The sequence below is a fragment of the Triturus cristatus genome, chromosome 2_1 (genome assembly GCF_964204655.1).
Source record: "Triturus cristatus chromosome 2_1, aTriCri1.1, whole genome shotgun sequence".
In the NCBI taxonomy this organism is placed as follows: Eukaryota; Metazoa; Chordata; class Amphibia; order Caudata; family Salamandridae; genus Triturus; species Triturus cristatus.
The window spans coordinates 796,043,784-796,070,723 of record NC_140581.1 but is presented as its reverse complement, the minus strand read 5'-3'; the positions used below and the strand labels follow the sequence as shown (position 1 = coordinate 796,070,723).

At 43.4% G+C, this 26,940-nt stretch overlaps 1 protein-coding gene across 1 annotated transcript in view; it reads right to left on the bottom strand.

Moving 5' to 3' along the window:
• The window catches only part of SHC3 (SHC adaptor protein 3), a 440,401-nt gene that overhangs the window by 103,964 nt on the left and 309,497 nt on the right, over positions 1–26,940 (bottom strand). The window contains exons 5-6 of the mRNA XM_085632814.1: positions 13,835–13,888; positions 6,420–6,471 (exon numbers count right to left, since the gene is read on the bottom strand). Coding sequence (XP_085488940.1) covers positions 6,420–6,471; positions 13,835–13,888 — 106 coding nt within the window. The remainder of the gene's footprint in view (positions 1–6,419; positions 6,472–13,834; positions 13,889–26,940) is intronic.

Here is a 26,940-nt window from a genome sequence, read left to right as displayed (position 1 = left end):
TTGTCCCTAAAACCAATCATTACATATGTGAGAAAGTCAGTGCTTAATTTGTGCCGGTGCTTTCCGGTGCTTAGCACCGGCACTTAATTATCAGGGCCGGGTCTATACGCATTTAGTGCACGTAATTGATTTGATAGTAATTAGCGGCACAGAGTGAGTGCTGCTCTACCGTAAGTGCTACTGTTACTGTTAGAGAGTGTTACGTACTGTTGTGTTGATGTTGAACTTATTTCTGACTCTGATTATTCAAGTTCTGTTCTTCACGTCTTCAAGTTCTTCTCAATCTCAATCTAAATGTTGTTGATGCAGTGGCACTGTCGGCCCAGCGGCCGCGGCTCAGTGTTGCCGGAGGTAACACCGGCCCAGTGGGCGGGACACTGAGTTGGGCAGGGCTGGATTTTAGTCTTCTGCGGGGGTTGGGGCTGTGCACGGCAGCAGGCAGCGTGCGCAGATTTTTTCAGATTGCGCGCGCTTTCGCTGCTTTGCCACGCCACAGCATACCCGCACGGCCGCACCTCACCACCAGCACCAAGTCATCGTGGTTCAACGGCCGCCGCTGTTTAAAGTCAGTCTGAGAGCACGACCAGGACACGTTGGCGTTGAGGCGAGCCTTGAGGAGTAAACAGTAGTTAAAACAGTTTGAACAGCACCAGTCGAGTCAGGGCATGGTAGGCCTAATTGTTCATTCTTTTCTAGTTATGCCTCTTTTTTGTATACTTCTCTGCTATCTACTTTTTTTTCGAATTCTCAGGTTTGTGCTAAAATGTGCATAAAATTTCAAATGCTAACAAATGCACACATTTCTTCCCAGTCAATTAAAAAATGTTTTTTAACCTTATCACAACAGTTTCCTATTCGATTCCTGCCTTTCAGGCAATTCACATAAAATGATTTTTCATACATACAATGTATCGGAACTAATTCATAGCTTGCATTTTATCCTGAAAATGTTGCATGGCTGCCCTACGTTGGAGAACGCTATTGTGAATTTTTCGGATGCTAGATTAAATTTGGCTGGTGACGCTTTTGAGTGTGCCCCATTAAAGTTAAAGATTGTATCACTTATGCGGATACATTCTTGGACCTTTGAGCATCGTTTATCTGGTGCGCTATACCTTATTTTTTTAGACATGGAAAACTAGGTAGATATTGGGGAATTTTAAATATTTCTGTGGCTGGAGGATGTTTTGCAGGGTTAACGCATTGGGGTTGGTTGGGTGTAGTCCTTAAAGATGCGCCGCAATGGAAAACGAATCCCTGTGGAGTCCTGGGGGACTCGCCACAACAAGGGTACAGCCAGCGCATTTCTAGCGTAGATCATTGAAACATTACCTCCTTTCAGCCACCCCAGAATCTGGCAAATGTCCTATTTTTGCACCTTCGGAGCATCGTTTGTTAAAGCTGGCGTTTTGTTATGGTTTGATGTTTTGTGGCATGCTAAGGCCGACATATGAACGAATCTGCCTGGTTGAATGCAATGCCTTCTCTCGGTAATGTATTGGTCCTAGGCAAATCTCCCTGTACCCCATCCCGAGTGGTACTTTGATTTTGTGAAGTTGTATTTGAAGGCACCACCTGGTCTTTTCCCGGTAATCTGGATCTGCCAGTCGCCAAGGAGAATTCATAATAAAGTAAGGTCGCTACCCACCCTTTCCTGCAGCGTTTTAGGGATGTGACTTGACCTCCATAGATTGGGCCTGGTCTGTCGTCTATGGTGTTGCAGGGATAATTTGAAATTGGACAAAACATCTGAGAGCACTCCAGGGACAGGATGACAGATGCATGAAATGGAAAAGTGTGGGTATTTACTACTCCAGAGTACCTTCTTGCTGCAGAGGAGTGCTGGTACTCTCCAATTAAACGTATTAGACTTGTGCTGAGAAGTGCAGGTACTCTCACTTGAAAATGAAAGAAGTGCAGGTACTCAGTCCCTGAAGGTACCAGCCCATTTAAAGTACTGATTATTATTACAGTAGCTTTCCAGGAATACAAACACATTTGTCAATGTGCATTGTGCACAGTTACACATTTCTTAACATATAAGAAAATAGGGTTAACACATAACTTTTTCTAACTGATTTTCCCTTAGACAATACCCTTCTCCTACACCTCATGAATTTTTTGAGATTATTCCCACTGCACTGCGTCCTTGTGAAAGCAATTTACTTTTCCCTCAACAAGAATAAATCAACTTTAAATGTACCTTTATGAATGCCTACAAACATGCAAGTTTGTGGGTCTTCACATCGTTTGCAAGGCACTCTAGCAATTGAACATCCACTCTCCAGGCTTCTCCCCCAGATTAGGGGAGAGGATGTGGCATAACAGCCAGCGCTACCTATTTTGGAACTGGGGAACCAAGTTCTGGTCTGGGCATCGGCTCACCATCCTGTGATTCTGGGCAAATCACTTAATCTCCCTGTGCCTAACATAATAAATGTGTCTTTGTGTAATGTAACTGGTGCTCATGTAAAGCATTCCAATACCTTTGAGTCAAGGTTTCGCTATATAAAACTGCAAAAAAACAAAAAAGAGCCGATTCACCCACAAATCATATTATAGGTGCTATTAATATTACTAGTCAATGTTTGAAGAAACAATTTAGATTTTCTTTCTAGAAGTGATATTGAGATAATACTGTGAGGTAAGACTGTGTTATTGTTTGTCAGTGTGAGTTTTATGTGCTGCTGACGTTGAGACTTGTTGGTGCTTGTTTTGTCCATGAAGTACTGTTGTTGGTCAATTTATAAGTATAGTGAGGAATTTTGGCTATGAGGGCCTTTAGGGAGTACATGACTGCCTCTGCAGTAGCATTGAGAATCGACTTGAGAGTATGGTCTCACTTTGCTACGGTGACATAAGCTTGCCACACTCTGGGCTACTTTGAGTATCACAAGGTTTTATGGGTCTGACATCTTTAATTGGGAAGTTGTTCAATCATACCTCAATAACTGTACACCTGGCCTGAGAGGTGCTTTAGTTATTCTCAATATGACAAGGAAGGGGGTGGGATAGTGCTGCTCGTGGGCTTCTGTTCTATTTTTTCTCTGCATCACTGAATTTTCATATGGGGAGAATGACTGGGTTAAGGATGTGTCCATGTAAAGTAAAAGTGATGCCCTACTCCATGCAGATTATACAGCCCAGGGTCTGCATTATGGATATGGTGCACTGTTCTATTCTGTGCCACAATGCACAATTAAATCTATATGCAGAACAGGACAGATTCAGAAGAGGCACTTTTCTACAGTGGGTAACATTGTGAGGTGTGTGAGATGTATGCAGAGAGGATTTAAAGCTGTACTATATTATTATACATTATTCCATTGTAATATTGTTTCTGAAAATATCTTTCAGGATTGGTGGGTACCTCAATAGCTGTTCTACGCCAGTTGAGGATGTGGGTGGAGCCAATAGAGTGAATGGGTGGGGCCAGTGGAGGAAGTGGTTGGAGTCGGGGTAAGTGGGTGTGACCTCCTACATAAATGTTAGCACCTGGACTTAATATATTACAAATTAAGCACTGGATAAAGTAGGATTCAGCACTATTTGGTATTATTAAAATAGTACTTGAAACTTTTATTTGATCTGTTGGTTTAGCAATGCAATACATTTTATAACTATGCTGACAATAACCAATTGGTCTTCTGCAAGAAGCCACTTAATGAGTTATAGAACAATGGCCGAATCAAAACTGGCAATCGTTAAACTCAAATCTATCTATAGTCACACTAACAGGACTAAAATATGCCATAGCAAAGATGAGTTCCATTAATATCACTTTGATAATTAACAACGTGTTGAATAGATTTGCGAACCACCTGTTGTACTATTTGAACAAACAATATCACTAGCAATGAATACATGAAAGAATGAATTTAAAGATTTTATAATGTTTGTAACTACCCAGTAAAAAAGTGTTTTGGTGTCAGAGAGAAAAAGCAAGAAAGACTCAAGATGACATTAATAAGGTTTCAGCTTTTTGGGGAGGATGGAAAGACTGGAAAGCATGGAACTGAGCAAAGCTGGAGGGGGGATCAGTTTCAAAACTTGGAGGTGATGACAGAATAGTCAGAAAGACTCATGTAAGGCGTGTTACAATCAGTGCATCAAACTGTTAAAAAATGTTAGGGGACAATGATGACGCTCTTTGATTACCCTCATCAGAAAGAAACAGGTAGAAGAAAGCTTGTCAGTGTGAGAGATGAAAGAAAGTTTTGCATCAAAATTGATGTCAAGAATGCAGGCCGATGATGCAAGGTTAAGGAAAAGGGCCAAGCAGTGGCCCAAGCAGATGGATTTCCAAAGGCGATCACCGCTGTTTTGTCAGCAAGAGGCAGAGTGAACTGAAAGACATTCATTCTTTAACAGCATGCAAGCAGTTCTTGAACTGGGACGCTCTAGAATGTGGCCGCCATCAAGATGCAGCATCAATTGTGTGTCATCCGCATAAGCATAAAAACTCATATTAAAAGTATGGAAAGAGGCTAAGAGCATCTGGAGGAGGTACATACATGTTGAACATGGTCTGGCTTAAAACCGAGCCCTGTGAGACTCTAGAGTTAACATCTCTAAATGAGAAGGCACTGAAAGCGGTACTGAAGAAAAAATTAAAACTAGAGTGAGGTAAGGTCTATCACAACAATATTGATGAAATGGTTGAGCAAGGTGGTGTGAGAAGCCATGCTGGACACTTCAGAGAGGGCTAAAAAAAATCAGATATGCTTCGGCTCTAAGCTGCCAATCTACTGATGCGGATCAAGAAAATTGTTGGGTTCTCTGTATGAGGAGAGCTCCTGATTGACCATGGTTTCCAAAACCGCAGCAGGAAATGAAAGAATGTGTATGCGCCTCCTGATCACTAGGCAGAGGTGTCCTTAGTTATTGGAGAGCAGCAGAAGAAAAGAATTCAAGGATACTATCCATTTTAGTGTGAAAAAGTTAGACAAGTCTCAACAAATTTGTTGAGAGGGCAAAGATGCTGGCTGATAGCCAAAGGCTGAGCAAGACTAACATAAACTGAGAAGACCTCTTCTGTGGAATTGGCCGTGTTCTCGATATAAGCTCAATAATAACAGGCTCAGGACTACCAGAGAAATGTTTTGCACTGTGTGTTTCCTCCCTATTGCTACATCTCTCTTTTATTGAGTAAATAGCTCACCAAGGCCTCCTGAAGATCTAAAGGTGCCCTGTGTCACCATCAGACAGCTTCCACCTTGTGAATGGAGGCGGGAGGCCTGGGGAGAGCAGAGGGTGGTTCATGGGGTCAATGGATGCTTACCCGCCAATTCAAGGGACAAGGACTGTTTTTATTAAAAATGTTAACATGCTGTCCCTGCATTCACAGGTGAGTGAGTCACACCAAAGTAAGACACCAGTGCCCTCAGAAATCGCTTGTTCTATAAAACATGGAAAATCAGGAGTATTTCACACATAAGGCTGTAGTAATAAATCGAGTGCCTTAAAATTGTTTGTGCATCGGGAACTAAGGGCCAGATGCATGAAAAAAACGTTTTGTGATTTCCTAATTGGAAAACCTTGCGATTCGCAATTAGGAAGTCACAAAACGGCATGCATGAAAGTGTGTTGAACACTTTTTGCGATTCCTAGGGGATGGTAAATGACCTACCTCATTAATATTAATGAGGTAGGTCTCAATTTGCGACCTGCTAGGAATTGCAAGAATCACAGGGATGATGGCCTGCTGGGGTCAGCAGACCACCATGTCTGTGTTTGCTTTTAAATAAAGCAATTTTTTTTAAAATGCAGCCCGTTTTCCTCAAATGAAATTATGATACTTTTCTAAAACAAAAATGAAAAGTTTTCTTTTCATTTTTTAAGACTAGGCAGTGGACCGTGGGACCACAGTCTGCTCTTAACAAACACGCTGTAACAAACATTCCCAAAGGGGAAGGTGTCCCTTTGGAACCCCTTCCCATTTGCAAATGGGTTACCACCTACTAGAAGTAGGTGGTAAAATGTGAATGTTTTGCGACCGCATTTTTGTCACAAAACATTCCTACATACCAATGCGATTCGGTATTAGGAAGGGACGCCCTAAACACGCCCCTTCCTAATAGCGAATCGCAAACCCCTTTTGCGATTCGCTAACAGGTTACCGAATCAGGAAATAGGGTTTGCTGCATCTGAAAAGCATTTTTGCATTTGCAAACGGGTCGATTCTGCAAATCGGCCCATTTGCGAAGAAAAACATGCTTGATGCATGTGCACCCAAGACTCTTAAAATAGTAAAAAGAAAGAACCAACTCATGATGTCACAGGCTAAATCAACGCGCTGACTCTCAACATATTTACACAAGACCAGGCCATATCTTTGATATTTTCAATAGAGAATTCAGGTCAAAATGAGCACCGAGTAATTTTGGAGATACTATAGCCAAGCCTAGAAATGATCTTACCTCTGCGATTTACTGGGTCCTTTGCTACATATGCAACATAATCTGTAGTATCCTATTGGATGAAAAACAAAACATTTTTATTTGACAACAAATATACAGGCATCAAACAGGCAATTCAGTACATTTGATTGATTGGATGTCTACTGAAAAATGGAAAATAGTTTGTAGTTGCCAATATTTTCAATATAAATGTGCTTCAAATAAATATAGCAGCATTAAAGACAAATGTATGTAAAAACATACATATATAACTTTGCCACCGATAATGAGGCAGTTTACATGGTAGAGCCATACCCAACATCACAAGCAATGTCCTCTTTCTCTTTTGCAATGCTCCCATGGGCACACTTTATGTTACGCAAGAGGGGAGCATAGAAAGGCCCCACATTGGCGACATTCACACATATCCAATAGGGGGTTCATTGTGCATGAGCTTCTCCAGTTCACAACAAACATATAGTAGAAAGTTTGCAAACATTTTGCACAGGAACAAATTCAGCATGTTTCCCTACTTTTAGAATCTAGAGTCTTCAGCTAAGTTCAGAAGTGATCTATTAGGTTCTGTTTGACCGTTGCTCTCTGTAAAGGTGCAACGTGTTGATGTGACTATCACCAAGTGTACTGCTGCTGATTATTAACTAGGGGCTCGATTCATAAATGCAATCTGAGACAAAAGTCGAACTTTACGAATTTTGGTATTCACAGAGGTCATCTACGAGTCGTATCTTTACGTCCGCATTCGGGCTGGAATCTCCGCACCCCGGCCGTCCTCTTTGCACTCGGGCCAAACTCTGGCTGGAGCCGTACACTCCTGCATCGGCCGGAGGAAGTGTAATCAATGGGCTGGAATACATGTTTTTACGAAAAGGAACATTAGGAACGTGTGATAAATGGTAGAGGAGGTAATGAAAATCAGTTTAGGCAGGGAAATAGGTGTGGCCGGACACTACATCATATCCCAGAAAAGTTTGCTCCTTTGCATCATGGTACATGCAATGCACTTTCCCGTTCTCAATGCAGGCTGCATTACAACCTGCATGGAGAACAAACCCAGGCCCCCATTCCCTGGTTGAGCGTCGAATCAGGACGCTCAAAACCAATCACAACGCTGCATTGCAGCATTGTGATTGGTCAGGGGAGCCTTTTTCTTGCTTCCGGTTCCTCGGCCTGACGAGGACAGCAGGACCAGAGAGGCAAGCCCGGCGCTGCAAGGTAAGTTTTGCTTTTTCTCTTTTTTTAGCGCTCCATCCCCCCTCGAGCCCCCCTCACCCCCTACGCGCTCGCACCTGCCCCGACTAATGCCAGCCACCCCTGATTGACCTTTTCACTAAAGGGAGCCAGCATAGTGAATGAAGTATAGTGCTGATGTGCCAGCAGTGAGCAATCCCAGAGATGAAACAAGGAGCAGTTTACATTTTACGAATGCCCATACCGATTATATTGTCCTAATCGAGTCTGAACAGAATGAGTGCTCGTGTCTCTTCTTTCAAATAATTTTGGAGGAGAAAAGATTTGGTTCACTGAATCGAATGAAGTTGATGTTTGACACTATTGGCAATAGCACGTTTATGCAAGAGTCTTAATTGAAGTCCAGCGGTTTCACGCTGCCATTAATGAATTTGCTGGATTTTACTAGAATCAAGCCATTTGAGGACATGGGGCATGAGGAAATGAGAGTTTCAGTTTCGTTGCCATTGAATTTAAGGTGATGTTATTAAGCATAGAAGCCACTAGAGAAACATCCTCAGTTCTCCTAGCAAATCAAGGTAAATATTGAAAACTATGACACAATTTAACATGAAGCCAGAGTATGTTTGTGAGTTTTTAGAAAAAAGACAGTCCTATTGGGACGAGCTACTTGTTTCTGCATCATTCTCCTGACACCTGGGGTGGGACTACGTCCCCCAGCTCTCTTTGCTCGGTGCTTTGGAGTTGAGAAGGAGGGGCCGCCCACAAATGACTTTACCGTTGCGCACTATGAGCCGGGTGCATGCCTGGGCCAAAAGCGGGACTGTCCACTCCCAGACGAGGCTGGGCTGGGCCACGCTCTTGGTTTTTTGTTTTTGTAAAAAAATGTTTTTATTGAAAACGTTAGGCATCTCAAAGCACATGGTCTATACAATGGTCAGCCTCCAGCTGCACTATTACTTTTTAACATCTTGTAGAAAATAATTATACATGACTTTCAGGGATTGGTTTTATTTTTAGCATTGTTTCATCATGGTCAAATAAAATTGCCCACTCTCAAGACCCAGGGTAAGCCCATAACATCAATAATGATCCTACTGTTAAGGGCTATGGGCTCGATTGACAAAGAGGTCACCTCGTTCAGGGCGGGAGTGGGGGCATGCCACTGAGCACCAGGAGACACTGTAAGTGTTGTACTTCTGCCTGTTTCGACCTATAAAAATGGGGGCTCTAAGGGTGCCACCACGGGTACAGCAACTAATGGGTGTGTCCAGGTTATCACTGAGGACATTTCTTCCACTTCCCTTCTGATTCGTTCTCTCCCCCTCCTGTGAAGTGCAAGAAAGTGCCAGCCCCCTCTACGGAAGCTCTGAACAACAGCGCCCAGGCTGAAACAGCGTTTGTGGTGAAGCCTGATAGGCCCATTCATAAAAGGGGCAAACCTAACTCCGTGGAAAATTCAGAGGACATCAATTGTTTACTTAGATCTGAACAATCTATGGGAGCTCTACTGAAATCATCACTAGATTCAATGCTCTCTAGATTAGCTGCTGTTGAAAACACCTTTGCCAAATGATGAGAAATCCTGCATTTTAAACCTGCTCTGACTATTACTATAGTCCCTTCTTCTGTTGCTCCCTCACATACTCATACATTGATCACCGTTATTGGAGTTCATCACTGCAACTGTCCCAGTCACTGCCCGAGTCACCAATTTACCTCTGGCAACTCCCTTTTCAACTGTGCAATCTGACAGCCCCAAAACACTTCCCATTGCACCTACAACAGGAGGCCTGTCGCCAGTGCCGAACCTCCCCTTGAGGTCACACCGTACGTTATTTTGTGGAACGAACAGACTCTCTCTCAACATGACTCTGAGTCCTAGTAAAGTCTAAAGAACAAAGCCATTCACTAGGTGGGTAGTAAAACTGGTTCAACCAAGGCCCTCTTTGAAGATTAAAAAATGGTTGGATTCTTAGCTGAGTTGAACGATATTGATCAACTGTCAATTAATAAGATGAAGACTTATCCCTTGGTTGATTCATGTCCACGAGCCCCGGGTCACTCTCTTCCATGATGACGGATTCCTAGGCTGTGCCTGATTCCCCTCTTCATTTAATTTCTATCCTTCCCAGTGTGGTTTGTCACACCCAGCCAGGCCCTTTGCATGTGAACCATGGACCTCTTCCATTCTGTAGGTTTTTATTCTGAAACGTGGCAGGTCTACATTCCAAGTTGCCGCTTATTCCCTGGGCTGAGCTTATTCAGGAATTTCATTTTCTTTCCAGGAGACTTGAGCCATCAAACCTATCCACATCAGTGGTGTCAAGACATTCCACCCACCCGCTCTCCCATCTAACACTGGTAGACCGAAGGGCAGGTTGGCTATCTTTGTTTCAAACACATTGCCTTACCCTACGTTCAAGACAGAGTCGTACTCACCTTAATATTTAATTATTGTTTGGGAAATTTTGCACTACAGAAACTTTATAATTGTTATTTTGTACAATAAAGCTTTGCCATCTGATGTCACTATCGTGCTAGCTCAACTTGAAAATGATTTGGATAAGTTATGTTGTATCGAAGGGAAGGAACGCTTCTTATTTTGGGGAGGTGACTTTAACATCAGTTTATGCCATTGTGGCTTGGTGCACATTAATGACAACGACCATACCCACTTTAGTCACAGAGCACATGGAACGAAACTCACTGATTGATTTATTGATCACGTTTGACCTTGTCTTTGCCATAAAATTGTATATTCCACCAGTCCCCTTTCATTCCACCTCACCTTCAATGGTCGCGGCCAAAATACTGTTATTGACTACATTCTTGGCTCACACAACTTTGGAACCTTGGAACACTATAATGTGACTTTACCACTCCCCCTACTATTATGAGTGATCTTTTTTTCCAAAGCTTAAAAGTTAAACGGATATGCGGTTTAAAAAGTAATCTGGTTGTGTGCTCTCTTGATAATGCTTTGTTAACAACCCGAAGCAGCACCTCGTTATGCTGGTCATGTGTCAATCCGGATACTCTCCTTGAAAAACTGATCACCACTTAGAGGGGTGTCTCTGACATCGATTTAGATGACTCAACCATTGATGAGGAGGTTAAGCTGGGTTGTATCGAGATCATCAGTGGTATTAAACAAGCTTTAACTAAAATTACGCCCAAATCTAACTCCTCTAGACCAGGATTGTTTAGTAGCAATTGTACGCTAGCCCACAAGCTCATAATCAAAGCTCTCCATAAGTCTCCACGCAGCCCTGCAGAAGTGAGTAGGTGTAGGCATGAGTATAGGTTAGCGCTCAAGATGAGGAAGAAGGAGTTAAAGCATTTGGCGTGGGAAACTTTGATTGGAGCCAATTTGGTCAAGGACATGTCAGCTTTTTGGCAGGTAATTTTTGGTCCCTTATGAAAGGATGACAGTGCCCGAGATAGAGATGACAATTAATTAGTCTGACTGAGTTGCCCACTTCTCTGAGATGTATTCCATAACTAGAATGCATATTCAGGACTCAAATCCAGTGATACCTCCAGGCTTTAGCAATCTATCTTTTATCCTTGATGAAATCACCACAGCAATAATGGGCAGCAAGGGTGTTAAAGCTTCTGGCCCAGATGGTGTTCCATGGATGTGTTTAAGGCCTATTTATCTCTGATCTGGTCAGTCTGTCTGGATCGTTCCAACCCTGCCTGTTACCGCCTCAAATCCCTACTTGATTCACTGTTGAAAGTTACAGGGAAAATTGTACTGAGTTGACTTGAAGAATGGGCTGAAGGTTCCCATATTCTTTCAGACCTCCAGTATATTTTCGCAGAGGGCTGGGAACGATTATTGCTAAATATACTCTAATGAAAAAAGGCCAGCTGCATCTAGCTTTTGTTCACTTGTAGAGTGCCTTTGAATGTATCCTTCAGAGCCAACTGTTGGAAATTTGGACACAGCTTTACGCTGATGATGCCGTCCTCATGTCACTTACTCCCCTAGGCTTACAGAGGCTACTCACCTGCTTTTTCAACTACATGTCCGAGTGTGGCTTGATTGTCAGTAGAAGCAAGAACGTTGTCATGAACTGCGGGGTAAAAACTAGGAAGTGCCAGAATGCCATGGCCGGGAGCACCCCATTAAGTTTTACCCCCACATTTTCATACCTGGGTGTTTCATTCAATGAACACGATAAATGGTCCCCAGTTTTGAATAACAGGAAGTTGCATTTTATCAAATCTGTAACCACTCTTTTCAATTTCGCTACTAAATTAGGCAACGAACCAGCGAGGGAGATGCTCACTGTATACAATGCAAAACGTGTTCCTGTTGCTGTGTATGGGGCTAGCATTTGGGGCAATTCCAATGTTAATCGTCTTCAGACGGCTGAGAATGTCTTTCTAAAGAATCTTTTGTCAGCTCCAAAAAACTGTTCCACATTTGTATTTCATTCTGAACTGGGGGGGCTATGTTTCTATCTGACCTGATTAAAATTCAGCCAATTCTACTTTGGCACAAGGTATAGACTTCTGAATTTATGGTTTTAAATCAATTGCTAATTAATGATTGTCGTAGGATGACCGATTTACATCTCGTACCCTGGTTTAAATTTGTTAAGCAGTTTTTATCAGACATTTGCCATGTAGAATATTTTACCACTCCTGAAGTATCACATAATGTCAATTGAAACGATCTTAATAAACATTGTTTACATTTACTTGAAGATCAAAGGCTGACTCAGGAAATGATGAAACTCATGGTTATCACAAACCAGCTGCTTCTTGTAGCAAATGGTGTGCAACCTTATCTTAGCCTTGTACTGAATCCTCTGCACAGATTTGTGCTAACTCGTTTCAGACTAGACATCTTCCACTACCTAGTTGCACTCCAGCAATTGATGATTGGTTGGATGTTTTGAATATTTGCCCGTGACAATTTATCTACACTAGGCACCTTGTACATCATCCCTTTCTGCAAATATTATGGTACCCTGCGGAGACATTTTATACTGACTATTCTTTGTGAACTGAATTTCAAACAATGTCTTCCTGCCTTATTGTTCTTACAACAATTGGCTTCTGCTGTGATTTTCACCATTTTGTCAGCTCAAATATGCGTATAAGGAATACACTGGTTGTTCAGTAATGGTCTGTCGTGTGTTTTGTATTGAATTGATTTTATTATAATGATGTATTTGAATGGGCATTATATTGAACTGAACACTTTTATGGTTTTTATGAAAATAGAATAAGTCTGAATTTGATTGATTGACTGATAGTCCTATTTTATATTCAATGTGCTGTGCAGGAAGAGCTCAAAATTGAAGACCTCATCATTCAATTGTTCCTTTAACATCAATGTATATAAATAGGGTTGAAATAGCTAAAGGAACAGGCATGAGGAACTGAATATTTATTTTAGGAGCACTGATTGTAATTGCTAAACTATACAAGAGACCCTGATTCTGACAATAGGTTAATCTTGCCCAAGTGCTGTTTGTCTTGCAGCAAAAGATTGAGTACCAACAACTGTTAGTAAAGTGTTCAAAAGTGGTGAGATTATGGGAACTATTGTTTTTTTAGAATAAACAGGACTCTAAACATGAATCTAATGCCAGAGAAAAGATTGGTTATCTTCAATGACCTAGAAACCAGTGCAGGACTGAGCAAGCCAGCAAGTCTGCTGCTCTTGAAGGGAATTTAAGGTGGTTAGAGCATCTATTCTTAGACATATGAAGAGTACGTTATCTGTTGAAGTATAATCTTGTAATGGCAAATTTGGTAAGACTTTTGTTTAGACAATTATACTTCAGATTATTTGACAGATCAGTGAGTTCATAAGCCTAATTTTCCTCTTTCCTTCCTTCCCCTCTTTACCTGCGGTTTTACCAGATGCACACCCCTACCTGGTGAAACTGTGGACAAAGTTTCTCTACCGGGTAATTTTAGGTCAAGAAACACTGGACCATTCTTAGTTGCCTAATATGGTACTGCTCACATCATGAGATATTGCTCCGGACAATTCATAAACAAGACCCAAAACGGCGTCAAGGACATGTTTTGTAGAGTCATTGACTGGTGTGTCCATGGACAGTGGGATGGTACAAATACTGATGACGACTCTAACCTATCTAACCAATCTATCATGACATTTCAAACCAAGGGATTCACGTCTGCTATAATTTCATGCAGAATGTCAGAGTGATAATAAAAACATGCAAGTAAGATCTTACCGGATCACCTCCAGAGGCAAAAGAAATAGATTGCATGTGATGGTTTGCAATTATCTGTTAAAAAAAACAAAGAAATAAGAACAATAGAATCAATAAACCATAAAGTTTACTATAGCTGAAAGTAATAACCTTTTAAAACAATGCCATATTTGGTACACACATCTTTCTCTATTCTTTATTCCAAAAATAATTATTTTAGCTTATCATATAATACTATAAGACAAAATCATACCTCCTAAGCTTACTCCTAAATGCTGGAATTCAAGACATGACTGCACTATTTTAAGTACAAAATGTTTTTTTATTAATTAACATTATGAAAAGGTTTATACTAAATGCATGCAATAAATTCCATTGTCACTAGCAGTCTTGTCCAATAGCCAACATGCAGTTCTACTGAAACAACCCTTGCTGTATTACCACCCTTGTCAACCATTCCTTCTGTCAGTAAACTAGCTGGTGTGTTAATTCCTTGAAAAATTTGGGAAAGATCATTTCAAGAATATAGTGGTATAAAATGGGTATCATTGACCTGTGAATTTGTCTGCTAGCGACATTGCTGTAGTTAGTGATATGTGTACATGACTGCAGTAATGTAGTATAATTATCTTTATTTTCTTACTTTCCATTCACTTACTGATGATGAATTAGAAAATTGTGTTTAGTGATATTGCTTTTTATTTAATTCTGAAATATATGTCTAAGAGATCTTAAGGCCTGATTTAAATGTTGGTGAGTTCCCTCCGCCACCAACTTGAGGGTCCGCCGTCCAATTTAGAATCGGGCAGACAATAGGTTTGACGATGGCAGAGACTACTCCATCTCTGCTGTGATCAAACTCCTCTGACGGCCCAATGGAATAAGGGTTGTCAGAGATTTGGCTGTATGTCTGCCCACCTACTTTAGATAGGTGGACATACAGACGATTTTCAATGCCTGTCACTGCCAGGAAGTGACTAGTGAAAAGGGGCATTGAAATGTGCTAAATGACCCCCTCGCCATGGGAGGAAACTCCCATGCCGAAAGGGGCATTTTTTTTCCAAAAAGAAAATCCCACTTTGGGATTTTCTTTTTGAAAATAAAAAAACATTGCAAGTTTGCTGTACGGCTTCGTCATGTTAATTGAGCCATCTCTCAAACTTACAATGCATTGACAGAAATGCCATCACAGCGGTTCCTGCCAATACTTGAATTGTCCGCTAGGCAAATGGACATGTCTAAATCTGCTGGGTGGCACCTTTGTCAGGGGGATGGAGTAAATGACTTCATCGCCCTGGCGGAGAAACTGGCGGTCCGCCAATATATAAATTGGGCCCTTAGCCTAAACCATGTCAGTGAATGTGTCTGTTCTAGATTCATTCACATATTACTTTTCTGTGGTGCATTAACATTCTTTTATTGTCTGTTAAAGTCCAAATTTATTAGTAAGTGAACTTGCCTTCTGGGTAAATCCTTCCTTTATTTCTTTCTTTACTACAAAATCATCACCAATATTCAAATGTTCTTCTTTTTTTAACTAAAGCTAATAGTCCAATATCTGAGTTGATTTGTGGTAATTATAAATTCTTGCACAGGTCAGTTTGAAATTGCTTCCATTTTGAGGTTAATGATATTTTCTATGGACACCATTGGGTAGTAACAATACTTGCAATCTGAATAGGGTTACATTATATCTGTACAAAGAGATACGTAGTACCAAGGAGATTGTATTTAAAACCTCTGGATGTACTACTGGTCATTAATCTGTCACAAAGATGATTCTTTTTCTGAAATTATAATGAATGCTGGGCAAATCAGATATCTGACTGAGAGGATACATTTTGCATGCTGACGTATACAGTAAACGTAGGGCCCAGCTTGAGACACATGCAATCATTCAGCATGTGGAAGCTGTATTATATTGAGGAGAAATTCTGTAAGATGAAACGAGATTTCAGTCAGATGCACATAATTTCACAATGACAATGTGGGTAGCTTGCTGCACGTTTGCTGCTTATGCCTGCTTATGAACAAAATACAAGTTTGGAATCTTTGGGTATATGAGTAAGTTTTGGACAAACACTATGGTTCCTCAACGAAAAACATTTTTTTTTACGTAGTGCAGTTGATTTGAAATAGCTTTCTATGGAGTATGGGTAATTGTTTTTTCCAAATATATGGGGATACCAAGGTCTCTCATCATGTGAGAGAAAAGGCCTTGATGTCTCCAAATATGACACTGCTTCGACCTTGACTCAGCTCACTGCTCTCAACGATTCCATTGTAGGTTCTATACAGCTTCCCTTGAGTACAAGAGATATCAGCAGTATTTGAGATTTACTCTCGAACATAACGTTTAATGATGTATCATCATGCTTCATTTAGGGATCTTGGGGCATATGTATCAAACGATGTTTTAATCGCAAACGCTGCGATTCGCAAAATAACAGCGTTTGCGATTAAAAAATCGATAATCGGGATGTATGAGCCAAATCCCATCGCAAAATAAGGAATTGCTAATTTAGCAATTTCTTAATTTTGCGTAAGCATTTAAGAAATCGCAAATTGCGATTTCTTAAATGATATGTAAAAAGCACCCAAGTTGTGCGAATTATCCTTAAGAAATCGCAAATTAAATTTGGATTTGGACCGGGATTCATTAGCTGGGTCAAATTGTTGTATTCGGGCCCATTGGCGCAGGTGGTGGTGAATGGGCGAGTCTCGGCCCCATTCGCGCTGGGGCGGGGCACGCGTCAGGGTTGCCCCTTGTCGCCGCTCCTGTTTGCACTGGCCTTGGAGCCCTTGGCGGAGTGGCTACGGTGGCACCCTTCTATCCGTGGTCTCCGCTGGACCCCCGAGCATGAGGACCGCGTGTCCCTCTACGCCGATGATATCCTTTTGTATCTCGCCTCCCCGCATAAATCGCTGATTGTCCTGGTTGATGTTTTGCGCTCCTTCGGTCGTAACTCAGGCCTCGTCATCAACTGGGCGAAATCCTGCGTATATGTGCTTTCCGGGGAGGCTCCGGCCCTACCACGGGACTGCCCGATCCAGATTGCCTCCCAGGGGTTCCGGTACCTGGGTATATATATTACTCTAGACCCGGAGGCCCGCTATGAGCGGAACTTGCTACCCCCCCTCCAGCGCTTGAAGGAGGACGTTGCGCGTTGGCGGCGTCTTCCGCTTTCGCCGCTTGGCCGAGCGGCCTTGTTTAAGATGATGTCCTTGCCGCGCTTTCTGTACGCCCTCCAGAACACTATGGACTTGGTTCCGGCGCGCTACTTCCGTGAGGTGGAGAGCCTCCAGCGGCGCCTGTTCTGGGACGGGAGGCCGCGCATTGCTCTGGCTAAATTGACGCTCCCGTGGTACGATGGGGGGGTCGCCCTCCCGGACATTAAACGGTATTACTGGGCCTCCCAACTAGCTGCAATTAATCATGGCCTTTACGGGCCCGCCTTGAACCCGGCATTTGAAATGGACAAGATGCTCCTGCCCGGTGGCGATTACAATCGAGCGCTCTACTCTGGCGCGCCCGACTCCCGTCTGACGGGACCGACGCGTGTCATGGTGCGTGTCTGGCACGCGGCTAATGCAGCTATGGGGTGGAAGGACCGTTTGACCCGGGCGTCACCGCTATATGCGTCTGAGAGGTTGGGCTCCCTGTGGACATCGAAGGGCTTCGAGAAGTGGGACACGATCGGAATCAGCACGGTGGGAGATCTCTGGACGAGGGGGGGATTCAAAACTTTTGAGACGCTGCAGACGGAGTTTCAGCTGCAAGGCAGTGAGTACTTTCGGTACCTACAAGTCCGCCACGCGCTGGGCTCCGTCTTTCCGGATGTCGCGTCCATCCCGGAGTCTTCCCCCCTGGAGGACAGAGTGCTGGATGGCCATGTTCCTGACAGCACAATCTCCCTTATATATAAAAAACTGATCAACGACAGATCGTGCCTGCTGATTAGTCTCCGCGAGGCCTGGGTTGCCGACGGGCTGGAACTGGACGACGAGGATTGGATTTCCGCGGTGGCCTCTCCGAAGGAGGTGGCCATCCCGGCTCGCCTTCGCTTCGTCCAGCTTAAGATCCTTCACCGGGTTTACGTGACGGGGCCAAGGCTTCTACGTATGGGCTTTGCTGGTGACGGATTGTGTAAGCGTGGCTGTGGTGCTTTGGCAACTTTCATGCATATACTGTGGGAGTGCCCAAAGGTGGAGCGATTCTGGCGTGGTGTGCATGAGGTTCTGCGTGTGGTTACGCGTGTCGCGCTGTTGCCTGAAGCGAGGAGATGCTTGCTGAATGTGTGGGAACCAAATGACTATTCGGTCCCGCAGACGCGGTGGGTTACTCTGGGATACATGATAGCTAAGCGTGACATTGCCCAATTGTGGGGATCCCAGAGGCCCCCGGCGGTGTTGGCCTGGAAAGAACATATGGATTGGTGTATGTTTCGTGAAAAGGTAGTGTATGTGGCGAGGGGTAAGCCTGGGGCGTGGGTGAAAATCTGGGGCCCCTGGAACGCCTACCGCGGGGGTATTTGTGAGCCGCCACCGCTACCGGCTGCCTCGCCAGCTCCGTCCCCCTAGCCGACCCCCCTCCCTCAGCCGTGGGCACGTGGTTCCCCAGTCCCTGATCTACTCCCATTCCCCTCTTCAGAGTTTTGCTGCTGGTTGGGATCCCCCACCTACGGAGCACGTGCCGTCACTTTGGATTGCGGGTTGCCTTGCGGGTGTGGTTTTTTGTGTTGTTCTGTTTTGATAAAAGGAAACCGTATTGTGGGCTTGGAGTTATGCGGCCTGCGCTATTGATGTCTCCTGCTTTACCAATCTGCACCGCCAAGAGACTCTTACTGTATGTATGTCATATGCTTTTGTCACTCTAGCGGCCGGCCGGGTGGTTGTAGGCCCATACCTGTAACTTTTTCAAAATGCAATAAACGGTTTCAAAAAAAAAAAAAAAAAAAAAAAAAGAAATCGCAAATTACCACCAACTTCCAATTGGTGGTAATTTGCGATTTCCTTTCAAAAAGCACTTTTTTGAATTTTACAAAGTGCCACGTGGCGCTCATACATGCCCTTAGGGCATGTATGTGCGCCATATGCACACACATGCTCATTTCAGGGGTGCATCAGGGTGTCATCATGACACCCTTGCACCTTTGAAATTATTCTCAAATTGCGATTAGCAAATTGCAATTCGCTATTTGAGAATTACTTCCCATTCATTCCTATGGGTCTCCTGGCCCATAGAAATGAATGGGCAGGTATTCCTTAATTGCGTTTTCGCAATTTGCTAATCGCAATTAAGGAATTTTAAGAAATCGCAAAAAGTTTGCAATTTTTTACATAAATCCCGTTTTGCAATTCTCAAATAGCGATTCTTTAAAAATCGCTATTTGAGAATCGCAAATGGTGATGTTGATACATATGCCCCTAGGTCTTTAGAAAGCTATACTAAGCATTGGAAAATAACAAGCGACAAAACAGGATTATGTAAGCTCTGTAGTGGAGGAGAACAAGCTTTACCGCATGTACTATATATCTTCCCGAATAAAGTTTTAGTAGAAACTTGACTTTGTTTTATTAAAACCTATATGTTTTAGATATAGTTTATCTACCGTCAAGGATTTTTCCGCTTTAATCACTTTATCCCCAAATGAATTTGTTATCATCTGTATACATTTTTAAAATCCTTTTTATCAATGTTTTAGAGAAGCAATTGAACTTATTGTTATAACATTTTAGATCAATGTATTTTTCCATATTTATTCTAATTGTTGACCTCAGGAGAGGTCTAAATGAATCAATAAAAAACTTGAAAAGCTTGAAACTCCTCTAACTTCTACCATCTGGTTGAAAAAATGCAATATGTCGCTGTAATTGAAAATGATTTGCATTAAGAACAAATACATTTAACATCTTTTTAAAAACATGTTCAATGCTTTGGAATTTTTAGAATAGGTTATATAAATATGAAGTGAAATTATTCATTACATTTTCTATATGTTGAACAAGTCTAGTGCTTCTGTCAATAGGAAACTGTTAAAAAAATAGAAGAAACTCTGGTATGGAATAGGAGGCTCTGAGATTGTAGCAGTAAGAGAAGTAAGCAAGTGTTAGGACCTTAGCTTTCCCATTCTGTTAATGTAAAATGTACTGTTTGTTTTCATTAATTGTGCAGTTAAGAAATTAACCCATTTTTGGTGTCAGATATGCGCTGTCACAGCCTGTCTAATTATATCAATGTGCTGATTGACTGAAATATTCCATCAATATTTGATTGGATTAGTAGATTCTTTATTCCACAGTACAACAATTTATTCCAAGGCACCCTTCGTAACTGCAGAGAAATGTAAACACCAGTCTTTATTACGTATTAATTTGTGTGGCAAGTTTCCTTCTATGAACTGCGCTACTGCAAAAAATGCAAAATGGCATTAAAATACGTTCACTTAATTTTGAATCCGTGAGATGAAAATAAGCGGAATTGAAAAAACCCTAACGATCAAACATAATTTTTACATAGAACATTGAAGCAGGTACAAATATTGTGGGCAGACTACTGTAGACAAAGAAACATAAGATCACTCCAAACACCGTTGCTGTATTTTTATTTATTTATTATTTATTTATGTAGTTTGTAGAGCGCACAGCTACCCCCGAGGGGGTGTCCCGGCGCTAGAACCTGAACCTCCAGGTGAGGAGAAAAGGGCAGGGAGGGAAACAGCAGGATAAGAATCAGAGTCCAGAAAAGAGCCAGGTTTTGAGTCTGGCCCGGAAGATGGATTCAGAAGGACAGAATCTAAGATCGATTGGCAGAGCGTTCCACAATTTTGCCGCGATAACACTGAACCCTCTGCCACCCATTCTAGTGAGTCTAAAACGGGGAGAGATCAGAAGGCGGAGGTCATTGGATCTCAGGGATCTGATGGAACGGGATATTGAGACACGTTTTTTCAAGTAGTTGGGTCCGAGGCCGTTGATGGCTCGGTAGGCGAGGGTAAGGATCTTGAACTGGATACGGCAAGCCACCGGTAGCCAGTGAAGTTCCTTACGATAAGCGGAGACTGATTGACGGTAGGGGATATTACCAATCAATCTGGCCGCCGCATTCTGGACAATCTGAAGCCGGTCTATCAGATATTGGGGGGCACCAGCATAAAGGCTGTTGGCATAGTCCAGGTGAGACGTGATGAGGGCATGGGTAACTGTACGGCGGGAGTCCAGAGGGAGATAGGGAAGTATCTTTTTAATCATGCGCAACTTCAGGAAGCAGGCAGAGGTCACTTTATTGACCTGAGTTTTGCATGAGAGGGAGTCGTCAAACTGAAATCCCAGGTTACGAGCAGAGTGAACAGGAGAGGGAGCAGGATCAAGTGCCGTGGGCCACCACCAAGAGGAAGGGATGGGATTTTTCTGGTTAAAAAACAGCACCTTTCATATAAACATCACTGCCTTCTAGGATCTGTAGTATTTGTTAAATTCAGTTGAACTAACTGAATTAACGATCTGGTTAACAAATATTATTTAGGACCTGAACACACAATATTTAGCATACATGAGGTGATGTAGTGACCCGAAGTGTGTCAGGCGTTAGTACTGGAGGTACTGAATTATAGTGCAACATTTGTACAGTGATATGATTATTCAAATACATTTAAGCCAAATGTAAACCAGAAAAGTCACCGCTTTATAGAACGGGGACAGCTTTCTGTTGGAACCACAGTAAGTTTATGTGCTCCTTAATATATATATTTTATTGAATGAATATAATGTTAATATTGTTCGATATCGGGGGAGGAGCCAAGATGGCGACCGGGACGGCAGCGTAGACTCCCGGCTCCGTGAACTTCCGCATCCCGCACGGATATCCTGCCTGAGATCCTCAACCTGTGCTACGTGGTCGTGTTTCTGAAGGAGGGGGGCTCCCGACTGTGTGACTCCGAGGTTTCTAGCCGTGCTATCGCCGGAGAAAACTGCATCTGAACATTGCGGCCTGTGCGGCCCTGGAGCCGGGACATCGAGTGGACGCCGTGGCCGGGTGGCAGTGCGACAACAGCGGCCGGTGGTGACTGGGTGGAGTCGGCCCACCGGAGCGGTGCCAAACTCGGCCTACATTTCAGCGTGGTCACTTCTACTGCCCAGTGTAGCTGACCGAGTGCATGACCGGGGGTGCAAATCTTAGATCCTCCGGCGACTGCCCCTGCCTTGCTGGTGAGCTGCCCGGCCGCCGTCCGTATCCTGCCCCGACCATTGCGGGCCGCCCCCGGATTTCTACGGGAGCTGGTCCGTGGTGGGGACGACTGTTGCCCGTGACCACGGATAGTTTTTTGCCTGCCCCCGGAACCCGGTCACCCGCGACGTGGACATCGCGACGCTTGTCCCGGGGTCCCGGCCCCGGTGAGGGTCGGGCATACTTGGCGGCCATCTTGGGTCGATGAAGCCTACCATCCTGTCCGCTGGGCCGCAGCGGGCCTGTGAGCGTACGATTGTTGGGAGTGTGGCGGCGAGATCACAGAGAGCTGAGCTGGGGTACGGCGACCTCCTCGAGGCTCTTGGTACTCTTCACTCCTCCTTGGTTCATGGTTTCGTGATCTTGGGGAGTAAGCTCGATGGTGTGGCGTCGGAGTTGGGGCAGTGGCGGCCCGCCTGTCCGCACGAACACAGAGTCTACCCACACTGCGCGCAGGAGGACGCTGTGGCGGCCACCCCTGAGGTTAGTACACGACTGGACGCCCCGGCCAGTGTGCTACAGTGTGTTCGACCTTCTGAGGGCCTGATCTGTCCCGGAGGCGTTGGACCTGAGTGGGATGTGGTGGCCTCGTCCCGTGCATGCCCTCCTGCGACCCAGAGACAACTCCAGCAACTAATGTCTGCTTTGGCTGCTTCTGCCTTCCTGAACCTTGCGTGCAGTGCAGATCCTGGGGCAGCACTGGGAAGCCTGTTTCCTCACGCGGCGGACTGTGTTGATGCTCAGAGACTTCCACCCCGCCTGTGTGCGTCGCTTCTCTGTCGTTGTTGGACATTCCTCTGCCTAGGAACATTGGGTATGGTGCTGGGTCGAGGGGTTGGCATGGGCAGAATTCCACAGAGTGGTCAGGGATGAGGCTGGCCCCTCGGGGGTGGTCGCCTAGTGGACGGGCGGGCTTGGGGTAGTGTGCTCTCCTGACATGGCTACTGGCACAATAGGTGCATAATGCTCCCCATCGTGGTTTGAGAAGATTGTTTTTGTGCTGTTCCTTGTTCACTTTAGGGGAACCTTACCGTGCGGGAGGGAGAAGCCGGGGGTCTGTTATGAAGGCCCTCCTCCAGTTTATAAATACTTTCTCTACCCCCCCGTCTGGTGGGGGTCCTTTCCTACTTCTTTTTCCCTATTCTCCTACATTTCGGGTCTGGTTCCAGGGCGACAGGCACACTGCTGGGGGGGGGGGGCCGTACTCATCTGCAGAGGTGCAGGGTGGGGGGTTGGGGGAGGGGATTCTGTATTCTTTCATCTTTTTTTCCATGGCCTCCTTTTTCTTCTCTGATTCTTTTTGTTTTTCTTTTTCTGGGATCAGCGTGATACACCTCCTTTTGCTATGCCTCGTTGCCGTTCCATGTGTTCACAACTTCCGGGGTGTTCTTGGGGAGTTCTGGCGGGGGACTGCGGGCGCAACTGTATACTATGTTTTTCCCCATCCTGATGTTCTTGTGTTTGCGCCATTGACCGAATAGATTGCTGTAAATCGCTAACGTTCATTACTCTGCATATCCGTGATCGTTGTTTTAAAATTGCTTGTCACCTGATCCTTCTGCTTTGTTTCATCATAAAATGAAAACCTCTTTCTCCTGGTGCCCTACTTACGCTGTTCACAGTATTAGCAGTACGATTTTGCTCCCCGAAGTGCTGCCTGTGTTTATACTTGTCGTTATTGCTCTGATTGCTTAGCGGCCGGCCCTGGGGGGTTGTAGGCCCATACTTGTTCTTATTGAACTGTCAATAAAGGTTTTCAAAAAAAAAAAAAATAAATAAATATTGTTCGATATCACTCTATGTACTGCATTACGTCAGTTTTCTAGTGCTAAAAAAGTGCACATGGTAATGTTAAACTCCAGTGTACTTATTTACCAACCATCAGAAGAAAGTCAGGCTGGGTCTGCCTGGCTGAGACTCAAGTCAGGAACTTGCAGGTTATAGACAGGCCTCACACCAGAGTACTACATTTACTGAGCTATCTGAGCTATGCTACTGTCTGGCCAATTATCATAAAAAACAGTACACTTCCCTATATAATTACACTCAAGTTTTGAATAATCTAGAAGTGGCAGTCTGAAGCCTGGATGTGGCTCTGCTGAGGGCCTGTTGGGACCTCGAGCCCATAACGAGCCGAGCCTTCATGTGGCTTCTGCCTGTCTGTTTCTCCATGCTCTGGAGCTTACGTTATGATCAGAGTGTTATATTCTCACTGTTCCATTTCCATGGGTTATCTTCCAGTTTATTACTACAATTTTATTGGCGACGATTCCTGAGCTACACAGCCATCAAACGAACCCTACGCGCAAATCTGCAAATTTCAAGCGACTCTGCTTCTTTCTACTCGACATCGGATCAACATCATCGTTCACATCATCTATCATCACGGTACAAGTTTATGATCCGAAGTAATGTGATGCGGTAAGACTATTGTTGACTTTTTATCTCCCCGCATTTACTTTCAACCTGTTGTAAGCCCAGACGAACTATTTTTGAATAAGAATCTAAAGTTATTCAAATTTAAACCTACCCCGCTAGCGACATCAAACCTGCTGCTATCTTCCTTCATCGAGGATTGTGAGGTTTGCGGAAGACTGATCTTCCCCGTCGAAGCGGAATTAATACTTTCGTCTTACGGCCTACTCGGAAACCTCTGCGCAGGCGCGAAGCTATCCCTGTTGCCTGACTTTCGCGTCAGCTCCATTGTGACGTGACGTCTGCGCTCACGCGACAAGCCTTCTCGACGTTGCCAAGCAACGGAACCTCTATCTGCGTACAGAATTTCTGTTCGTCAAATGCAGCTTTAGTTAAGACAAAGTCTGCGGATCTCTGCTGTAAATCGCACACGATTTAAAATGTCTCACTGATTTTGTTTTTATACGTCGTAAGCGGAACAGTGATCCGCACACTCAACCTAATTACAATTTGGTGTTTATTCAACTCACACTCCTGCTCAAGTACAGCCCCACTTAAGGGAAAATCTGCGGATCTTTACTGTGATTCGCACACATGCTCAATTGTCTCACTGCCTTTTGTCTTCATAAGTGATCTGTAGAATCTATTAATTTACATTTGAACAACGTTTTAATCAATATTCAAGCGGTCTTCAGCAGTGATCCGAACACTCATGTTGAATATGTTTATTAATTTATTCACATAAGTTCATCCATTTGGTTTAAGTTTTTCTTTACCCAGCGAGTTACCACAGTGATTTGCACACTCTAATCTTCATAATCGTTTAAACCTGAAATTAGGATACTTGTGCTATTTAACTGCATAACTTACACTTTGTGCTTTTCTTTTGTTTTCACTTACTATTTACTTCTCCTCTTGCTGTTCAATTTTTATTTTCACGACAATATGCAATCAGTTAATCCTCCTCCTTCTTTCTTGGAGCAATGAACGTAAAAGATATCTACTCCTTCATTCTCTTGGTTTCGAGGGAAAGTCTATCTACAAACATCTCCCTGGAATTGTACATCCTCCTGGCGATGATATTGATGTTTTCCAAGATGCTGTTACAAAACTAAAAACTAGATTTCATAAGCAACCTAGTTTAATGGTTTTGTGACACAAATGTTTCAAGAGACAGCAAAGGGATGGTGAAGAAGTTGATGCATATATATCTGCACTTCAAAAACTAGCTCCTGATTGTCAATTTGAAACATTCTTGGACCAACTGATCAGAGATCAATTTGTCTGTCACTGCAACGACAAACAAATACGTCAAAAATTACTTTCTCTTTCAAATCCTGATCTAGATGAAACTATAAAAATTGCTAAAAGCATTGAGACTTTACAAGTATCTTTGAAAGAGTTAGAGGATAAACTACCTGAGTCTATTAATATTGTTTCATCGAATTATAAACAAAAACAAAATGAAATTTTAAGGCCAGACAATAAGAACTGTAATTTTAAGAAAATAAGTTTGAAAAAGAACACTGTTCCTACGCAAAGTGTCAAGCAGATTTGCAACAGATGCGGAAATTTGCAACATCAAAAGGGCGCAAGATGTCCCGGAGCGAACGTTGTGTGTAGTTACTGCAAAAAAATAGGACACTTTGCTAAAGTGTGTTTTAAGAAAAAATGTAATGATCAAAAAAGGTCTGTTGCTTGTGTCCAAGAATCTGATTGTGAATCTGATTCTGAAATTGTTTCTGAAAAGTCAGATCATATTTCCTATGTTTTTGACCCCATTGAATGCATTGACCCAGTCGTTGAGATCTTGGTTGGTGGTAAGGCCTTAAACCTACTAGTAGATTCTGGAGCAAGAATCACTATGCTAACCAAGGAACTGTTTTTAGAAACATGGGGCGAGAGAGTGCTGTTACCCCCTGATCGCTCACCGGTATCTTATGAGGGTCGGAAAATAGACTTAATGGGGTATTTTGAGGACGATCTTATATTTAAAGGGAGGAAAATTAGTGGCAAGATTTATGTTGCTGTCAAGGGTCTGAATATATTGTGATGGTACCATCAAGGCCTGTTTGGCATGATCTTAAAGCCTGGATGTCCATAACAAGGACTCGTAGTTTCTGATGGAGAGGAGAATGTTAAATGGGAGGTTCAATTCCCCACAGTTTTTTCTGGTGAACTGGGCACAATTCGAGGATTCAAACATAGAATCATAGTGAAGGAAGGTTCATCACCTGTTAAGGGGGGTACCTTTCAGTGTCCGAGAAGATCATGAGGCTGAAATAAAACGTCTTTGTCAACATGGAATTATAGAACCAACCGAGGCCTCTTTATGGCTCTCTCCCCTCATCGTAGCACGCAAGAAATGTGGGAAGTTGCGTGTTTGTGTGGACCTCAGATCACTAAACAAAGAAATTTGGGTAGATTCACATCCCCTTCCTAAGATTTATGATCTGTTTTCATTTGTCAGGGGTTCTAGATATTT